The following is a 9,446-nucleotide window of genomic DNA, read 5'->3' as shown; positions in this document are numbered from 1 at the left end:
AAAAGTACGAATAGACCACTCAAACATAAGATCGTTTGTAATTGGGTCATTAGGCCACTTAAACATAAGGTTGTTTGTAATTGGGTCATTGAAATAATTTTTTTTTAAATAGATCATCCAATGTTCCAAGTTTCAATAATTGGATCACTCCGATTCCGATCAATTATTCCGGTCAATTTCATGGTGTGATTGATTACATGTCATAAATTTGTCACTGTGTGATAAAAAATAAAATAAAAAAATGTCACATGGGATATAAAAACAACTTAAAATAATTAAAAATGAAAAAACAGAAAATAAATAAATCCCAAGAACACTCAGCTCCAGTCAATCACAAACTCAACAAAACGCCAAATTGAAATCCAATTTAAGTTATGAGAAGAGATAAACCCATTAATGCTACTTTTGCTAATTGCAATGGCCTCTCCAGAAGTGGAATCTCAATAAGACCATACAAATCAAGGAAAGAGGAGTAATCACTAAGCTTTCTTCCGATTTTCTTTCGTTTCTCAGCAGAACCCTAGGCTTCGATTCGCACAAACGAATCAGACAAAAAATGCAAACAAGAGCCAAAGCCCTAACCTTGTGGAACGGACCAACGCGTTGTTCGCCGGATCCTTCAATTGCCGATTTCAGGTTTCGAACCAGAACGACTTCGGAGTACCAATGTCGACTGAGAGAGAGAACGACTGAGAGAAGAAAAATCTTTTTGAGTTTTGTTTTTTTTTTTTTCTAATTATAAACATATTCCATGTCACCTTTTATTTTTATTAATTACTATTCTACAATGACATGTAAAATCCACGCCAGCAAAAAACACTGATCTAGGGTCCGATTAGCCATGTCAGCAATTTTCGACTGAAATTGATCGGAATGACCTAATTAGAAAAATTAAAAACATTGGGTGACCTAATTGAAAAAAAAAATTCTTTCAATGACCCAATTACAAACGATCCTATCTTTGAGTGCCCTATATGTACTTTTTCCCGAAGAGAGATAAAAGGGGTAAGATGAAAAAAAAAGGGTAAAGTAATGGACAAAGAGATGTCCACCCCTGAGCACATGATTTAATAAACGGTCAAGACTTAAAATTTTGTTTAAGACTTTCAAGTTTCAAGTTCAACTACACAATTCCAGCCACCCCACGCTCGCTCTTCCACCCCTCCAAGCAAGCGACGCGTGTGCGGCTAAAAGCTAGGGCAAGAAAATTGTGTTCATTGAGCAACCACAATTGTACCATTTTGGGCATGGACATGGATAGGGGTGTTCACAACCGATCTGCAAATCAAGAACAAATCCATAATCGTGGTTATTCGATTTTCGGTTCGGTTTTTTCGGTTACAGTTTCGGATATAGTTATGATTTTAGTAAAATTTCGGATATTTTTTTGGTTACGGTTGTTTTGGTTACGGTCACGGTCATAACCAAAAAATATTAATATACATTATATAAATATCAAAACATTATGATATATATGATATATGATATATTATATAAATATCCAAACATTATATATATATATATATATATATATATATATAAAAGTTACATATTTAGATTAAAACTCTGATTATATCTTCATAACAAATTATAAATTTAGATACCAATTAACCTAATCATTAGATAAATTATAAATTAAGATAGATTAGTTGAAACTCATGATGGTCTTATCATTTTAAAATTCATATAAATTAAGATTGATTATTGCTAAAATGAAAGTGGGGAGACATTTTCATGTATGTTTTTTTTTCTTGATCTTATTATTTCTCTCGGTATTTTTCTTTAATTGTGATGAAATAATATATTTATTATCATTATCATGAATTTTTATCAAACTTTGTTAGATGGAGTTGGAGTCGATCATGGCTATTTTCTCACTCTATTTGAGATTTATTCATACTTTTTCATTTCTTCAAAAACCGAAAACCGATCCAATCCGAACCGAAAAATATGGTTATCCGAACATAATGGTTCGATTATGGATTCTAAAATATCATAACCGAATCACTTTGGACATTTCGGTTATGGTTAAAAATCAAACCGAATGGACACCCCTAGACATGGATGTTGTTTTTCTAAAGAGAGTCGCTATTTGCACAATTGAACTTAATACACACAATTACAGAATTACTCAACACACCCAAAATTTTGTTTTAACACACATTGAATTTTTCAAATTATCCACATTAGCCAAATTACCTTCAAAGGCTTCAATTCCCTGTTAAAATTCCCAACATTAGCTCCATCAACCACAGTTTTCAAAAGGGTCATGATAGCTCCATCTGACATGCTTTATTGCATTCTTATTCTTTATAACCCTATTTTCATTATTTTCCTCTATTTGTGAGTCAGAAAGTTTGTCCTTAGGTTCTCTCTATACCCTTTCATCTATTGCTCGTCTTCTATAGGTTGAAATTGTTGTTCTCGTTGAACTATCATCATCAATAATAAATATCTCTGTTTGTGTGCGGCTAACATGAGGTGTTCCAACTACACAAAAGCGATGGTGATATTCTTCGCCGAATTGTATGTATGGAGGTGATAAAGTGAAAAAATGTGATAAAGAATCGAATTTGAAAATAATGAGAATTGTGGGTATTTGTAGAGAGCTACGATAGGGACACACACTTGTTGTAGAGTGTTGGAGGTCAAGGAAGAGGACATTTGTTACTGTTATTGCTCTTTGATATGTCGATTAATTGTGCTAGGAAAAAAATATGGGTGTAAGAAGTAAAACGGTTTTAAAGTAATTTTAAGTAAATTTTAAATTTTTTTTGAAAAAGAAGTAAAACGGTCATGATATGTGTGTAAATAGCCTCACTTTTTCAAAATTTGTTGGGCCATTAATCAAAATGTGGGCACAACAATGCCGCTTTGATGACTTTGTTATGTTCGACCTATCAAGCAAGTAAGGACTTTGAGTGACTCATACGCGTGTTTGGTTTATGAATTTATGTCATGTATGTAGATGAAAACAAAAAGAATGGATATAAACAACACCCCCCTTTCGTCTCATCCTTCTTCCCATAAGAGAAGCAGAAGTTGAAATTCAAAATTTTACATTGCAAAAAGGGCAAGTATCTATGTACGAGAAGAGTCAAATTGTAAATATAATAATAGAAGTTTCAGTAAATTATTTCCTTCCTTATTTAAAATATTTATTAATTTCCATGAGTAACAAATTAAAAGCAATTAAGGTTCAAAGAGAATAATACAAGTTTAATGCTACTCCCCCTACAATTTTTTCAGTAGAATATAAATCAAATTATTTCATGATTTATTATCATATATATATATTAATTTCCATGACATATATAACGTTCTGAAAAGTAAAAACAATCAAGACATAAGATCTCTAGTTCTTGGGGATAATCACAGTTATAGTGTTGCCACTGACTGTGTAGGTCATTCTTTCATAGTCTGCATCCTTTGGCATAATTGCGATCCTACTTATTCTTTCGTAATATTCGTGTCGACTCTTGCTATTAGAAGTATCGTCGGTCCCCTGTTGAGTTTGGTGGACGCTGGCTTTGATGTTGAGAACGATGCGATTTGCTTTCACCGACACATCACGCTCTCTTGGAGGGTATGAAAGTGAAAGTGTGAACTTATAAGACCCTGAAGAGGTTTCAGACTAGGAAATTCCTCCGACCATCAGAATCAAATTCAAAGAAAAAGTTAAGAGTGATTTGGAAATATAGGAGTCGAATGAGAAATATATATATATATATATAATACTATCATATTTGCTTGTTTATAACCATAATCATGCTTTAGAGCATGTCAAATAATAGAAGAGTTTAATAAGGTAATTATGTTTGAAAATTAAGGCAATGGAATCAACCTTAAGAATCTGTCATTGACTTTAATTTGAATAGTTAGGGAATACTATATACAGTATGATTTGATTCCGATCTCAATAATATTGACACGTTTCTTTGTTAATGACGAAAAATCAGAATTAAGTGTTCGCATTTTTTTTTTTACTAATATGCAGTGATATGCATAATTTATTTCGACCCATTGCTGAATAAAATTAACAAAATATATCCATTAAAAAAACCATACTCATATATCATATCTAATACATCAATTTTAAGCTTGAAAATGAGAGAAATTGGAGGTATAGGTCATATCAACAAAACTCCTGACAACATACAACGTGTCAATTGTTTTAATTTTACGACTTTTTTTTAAATATATAAATAAATATTTTAAACTTTACATCATGTTACCATTCTTTTTTTTGTCCAAGATACCGAATTTGAGACTTTGTACACCAAAAATATTATTTCAAACGAAAGTATTTGTGCTTGGATGGCAACTCAAGATCAGCCTCATGAAAGTATTCACCGTTAATCAATACTATAATACTCCTTTGGCCTGATTTTCTTTCTGAATTTCACCACCTCATGTAAAAAGTTTCTAATCAGATCCATTATTTATGCGTCCTGGAATATGGTAATTAAGTCATTAATGTGCAATTTACCTGCATTCGTATTGGACTGGGCCATTGAGCCCACATTGATGAAAGTCGGGCATATGTTGGATTCTTCCTGGACTGGACTTGGTCCAAAGGTAACAGGCTTCAAAGTTTAAAATGCCTGAGGACCTGAGCTGACCTTTTTAGTTAAATGGGCCCATTCTCAGGCTTAGGAAGCATTCCCAACAGGACTTGAACATATTTCAGTGTTTAGTTGTCAATTTGCACACAGCACACACACGTGCCTACTTTTTTCCTCGTAACTTTTTGGCTTCGCTGACTATTTCAGAATCCACGAGTGGAAGGGCAGGATGATGTTAATAAAATAACAACGCGAGGGCAAATATGTCTTTTCGATATTTTGGAAAAAAATTCAACTCACCTGTTTTAAAATGAAAATGGATATATTTACGCAAATGGAATTTTTTTCGACGAGGTAAGTGATGGGCCTGATGACAATCCAATGCACGCGCGCAAGACCGTAAAACGACGCAGTATCATGCCATTGCTTAGATCAAACGACAACGTGTTGACGCTAGCCGTGACCCATGACTGTAATTTTATGAAAGAAAATTAATCTCTTTGATAATCGAAGAATTTAAAAATGGAAATAAAGGACAAATATTCCTATTTTGGGCTCAGTAACGGTAAGTCAGATACAGCGAACAATCTCAGCTGTACAAATAGTGAACACATTGCTCGCAGTCAGTCTCTTCAAACCCTAGCCAGTATTTCTCGAAGCCCTCACCAATGGCTTCGCGCAGACTCTTATCTTCGCTTCTCCGATCGTCCGTCCGCCGATCTCCCTCTAAATCTTGTTTGTCAAATCCTAGAATTTCCACGTCTCCCTCCACACGCGGGGCATCTCCCTATGGCTACATCCTTAACCGCGTTGCGGAGTACGCCACCTCCGCTGCGGCAGCGGCTCCATCTTCTCCGCCGACACCGAAGGGCGATGCCAGCAAAAAGGGAAAAATTGTTGATGAGTTCACTGGAAAGGGTGCGATCGGTCAGGTGTGCCAGGTCATCGGTGCTGTGGTCGATGTGCGATTCGAAGAGGGACTGCCTCCAATTCTAACGGCTCTTGAGGTGCTTGACAACCCGATCCGGTTGGTGCTTGAGGTGGCGCAGCATTTGGGAGAGAGTATGGTTAGAACTATTGCCATGGACGGAACGGAAGGGCTTGTCAGAGGACAGCGCGTGCTTAATACTGGTTCTCCTATTACTGTGAGCCCTCTATTCTATTTCGTCGTGTATGTATAAATGCCTGTGGCAGTTAACCGAGTTGGGAATTTGTTTTGATTGATTTTGTTGGAAAGTGCGCGATTTTGGTCTCTTTTGCGGATTCAATGTCTTGATTAATGGAATCGATATCACTGTTCTAGATCTAAGTATTGGGTGCAAGACTTGAAATTTTTGCCTGATCTAGGGCTTAACTATCTACCAGAGCTATCAATTTTTTTTCTTCATTGCTACCTACTGAACGTTACATGTATTACTCCCCATGGTTAACTTCATGCAAAAATCCTAAATTTATTCATCTTTTTCGTCTCTTTTCTATGGGTCGGTGTTTTTATTTAATATAGGGTAGCCACATTGCTTATACTGCTCAATGCTCATCTTGCTACCCTGTTTATATGATTTCATCCATTTCTTTCTGTGATCGTGGCTTTCCTACATTGCGATATGGTTTTTGGTAATTGTTTTGTGGAGTAGATTTTGATGTCCTCGTTTATTTGGTTTTAATGGTAGATGCTTTTCTTTGGCAATAAATCTTCTCATTTGTTTGAGTGGGACAGGTTTGAGTTGCATTGTTATTGTTGTCTTACTTGGCCTCTTTTGCGATGTGGATGCCATTGCTTATTTATATTGATTGATGCTACTCAGGTTCCTGTGGGTAGGGCTACCCTGGGCCGTATCATGAATGTGATTGGAGAGCCAATCGATGAGAAAGGCGATATCAGTAAGAACTATAGGATCCTTGACCCTTTAAATGAATATTTGTTTTTTGTATGGGTTAGTGTAGTGGTGCTTTTGACGTACTTAAATTGACAGTTGTATTTCAATGACAGAAACTGAGCATTTCCTGCCCATACACAGAGAAGCTCCAGCATTCGTTGAACAGGCTACTGAACAACAGATTCTTGTGACTGGTATCAAGGTATTTTCTTTCTTGATGCTTTGGATGGGTTGCTGCACTCTTACGATCTTTATGTTGAATAGGCTGATCTTTATGTGATTAATCAAAGTTGCTAGGAGCATTGGGAAGTTTGCATACTAAGAGTAGCATTTTTTTATGATTTAAATCTACAGGTTGTTGATCTTCTTGCACCATACCAGAGAGGTGGAAAGATTGGGTTGTTTGGTGGTGCTGGTGTGGGAAAGACCGTGTTGATTATGGAACTTATTAACAATGTTGCAAAAGCTCATGGTTGGTTCTACTCAAATACCTGTGAAAGCTACTAGTCTGCTTTAGTATTAATCACTTTTTATTCAATGTTCTTTTTTTCTTGGATCAGGTGGTTTCTCAGTGTTTGCTGGCGTCGGGGAACGAACAAGAGAGGGTAATGATTTGTATAGGGAAATGATTGAGAGCGGTGTCATTAAACTTGGTGATAAGCAGGTCAATATTGCTCACAGTGCATAGGCATTTCTCTCTCTGCGTTTCACTTCCTATCATCCCTGATTGCTCACAGCTTTGCTTTCACATTTTTTGGGTGTTTCTCATTAGGCTGATAGCAAGTGTGCCCTTGTCTATGGTCAAATGAATGAGCCTCCAGGTGCTCGTGCTCGTGTTGGTCTTACTGGATTGACTGTGGCTGAACACTTCCGTGATGCTGAAGGACAAGATGTGCTTCTCTTTATTGACAACATTTTCCGCTTCACCCAAGTAAGATGTAGCTGGTTTTAGAAATTTGGATGCATCATTTCGGCTCTGTTGCATAGTCTGTCACTCTGTTGCTGTAATTTTTGGTTCTAACCTCTTGCAGGCTAACTCTGAAGTGTCTGCTTTGCTTGGACGTATTCCATCTGCCGTCGGTTATCAACCAACTTTGGCCACAGATCTTGGAGGTCTTCAGGAGCGTATTACTACCACCAAGAAAGGTTCCATCACTTCTGTCCAGGCCATTTATGTACCTGCTGATGATTTGACAGATCCAGCCCCTGCTACCACCTTTGCTCACTTGGATGCCACAACTGTGTTGTCACGACAGGTATTGTGACTATTGTCACATTTAAGTGAAAGCGGTTATGATGAAAATGTTGATTGTTTTTATATCTGAATTCTTTCTCTGTTAACTTCCTTTGGAACAGATTTCTGAACTTGGTATTTATCCTGCTGTGGATCCGCTTGACTCTACATCTCGTATGCTCTCTCCTCATATTTTGGGTGAGGAACACTACAATACTGCTCGTGGGGTGCAGAAAGTCCTTCAAAATTACAAGAATCTGCAAGATATCATTGCCATTTTGGGAATGGATGAGCTCAGTGAAGATGACAAGTTGACTGTTGCCCGTGCTCGCAAGATTCAAAGATTCTTGAGCCAGCCTTTCCATGTTGCAGAAGTTTTCACTGGTGCTCCTGGCAAGTATGTTGACTTAAAAGAAAGCATTGGCAGCTTCCAGGTGAACAATTCTCTCTCCCTTTTTGCTTCTTACTTCTCTTCTTCTTCTTCTTCTTTTTTTTTTTCGTAAGTTGAATATATATTCACAAGTGACACTCTTTTTAAAGTTCTAGCTATCCCTTCCACCACTACACATTACATGTGTCATGTTAAATCAGTTCTCTTATAAAATTCAAATGAAAAAGGTACTTGTAAGCCTTTAAATTTACTGTTAGGTATTAGACACTAAATTCCATTTGTTGAACTAAGCGGACTTAGCAGTTGGGAAATGTAATGAACTCCCTTGAAGGTCTATCGAATTCAGAAAACTTGTAAGCTTGTTTCACTTAAGAGTATGTTGTGAGATCAGAAAATCCATTTTTAAATTTGATGCTGCAAATTAATGTCTTTGTTGTTGCCCTTGGTAATCAACTTAAAATGTTTGTCAATCTTATATCCGAATGAACTGTGCAAGACACAATTATCTATTGGGATTCTGTGTTTTAAAATTTTGAAATCTGTTTTTTGAATGGTTTCTCACACATGGTGCGCGTGAACCTTAGATTTACTGCACTTTGCAATGTGTACAATGATTATTTTGTTGTCTCAGCTGTTAGTTTGGTGTGAAACATTTGCTAAGATGTTGCTTTCATTTGGTGACCCATTTTTGTGTTTTTTGTTATTTGACCAGGGAGTGTTGGATGGAAAGTATGATGATCTTTCAGAACAGTCTTTTTACATGGTTGGAGGCATTGATGAGGTTATTGCCAAGGCTGAGAAGATCGCTAAAGAATCTGCTGCCTAATCTAATGTCTGACCTCTACCTTCTCTCCTTTTCCCGGTTCCCGACGATTGCGAAAATCAATAATTTAAGTGGTGTTTGCAATGCCATCAACAGGATGTTCATTTTTTGGTATTCACTGTATCAGGATTTTTTTTTGGTTTCTGTTTAAATGTTTATTGCAGAGTGAGAGAGAGGAGTAGAACTGGGACCTCTGTTGCCAACCCTTTTTCCTTGTGATTTAATAAGTTGAGAAAAAAGGAAGACAGATGTATATTTTCACCTTGTTTTTGGATACATCAGGTGCTACAGTTAGCCCTTGAGTCAATTGCCAACTTTGTTTTATTCCCTTGGCTGAAATAGTGTTGTTCATCGTCTCGTCTTGGCAAAATGCTTGGAAATTTTATTGTTTGCCAGGTTGAGTTTTTGACAGGCGACTTATATTTCTTTTTACTTGCGGACTTCAATTGAATCATGGGATGACTGCATTTGGACATAACTTATTTATTTGTCAAGATGCTAATCCGGATTAGTTCATTGTTTGATATATCTGTTCAGTTATAATTCATCTGTTCAG

At 36.4% G+C, this 9,446-nt stretch overlaps 1 protein-coding gene across 1 annotated transcript; it reads left to right on the top strand.

Moving 5' to 3' along the window:
* The first annotated feature begins 5,157 nt into the window (after positions 1-5,157).
* LOC120001454 (ATP synthase subunit beta, mitochondrial) lies at positions 5,158-9,214 on the top strand. The gene is made up of 9 exons (XM_038849791.1): positions 5,158-5,710; positions 6,371-6,446; positions 6,556-6,644; positions 6,797-6,914; positions 7,003-7,106; positions 7,215-7,373; positions 7,474-7,698; positions 7,799-8,110; positions 8,780-9,214. The coding sequence occupies exons 1-9, from the start codon at positions 5,234-5,236 to the stop codon at positions 8,891-8,893; spliced, it is 1,674 nt and encodes a 557-aa protein (XP_038705719.1). The 5' UTR covers positions 5,158-5,233; the 3' UTR covers positions 8,894-9,214.
* Positions 9,215-9,446: the final 232 nt, after the last annotated feature.

The sequence above is a fragment of the Tripterygium wilfordii genome, chromosome 7 (genome assembly GCF_013401445.1).
Source record: "Tripterygium wilfordii isolate XIE 37 chromosome 7, ASM1340144v1, whole genome shotgun sequence".
NCBI lineage: Eukaryota > Viridiplantae > Streptophyta > Magnoliopsida > Celastrales > Celastraceae > Tripterygium > Tripterygium wilfordii.
This window is presented reverse-complemented; position numbering and strand designations above follow the sequence as displayed.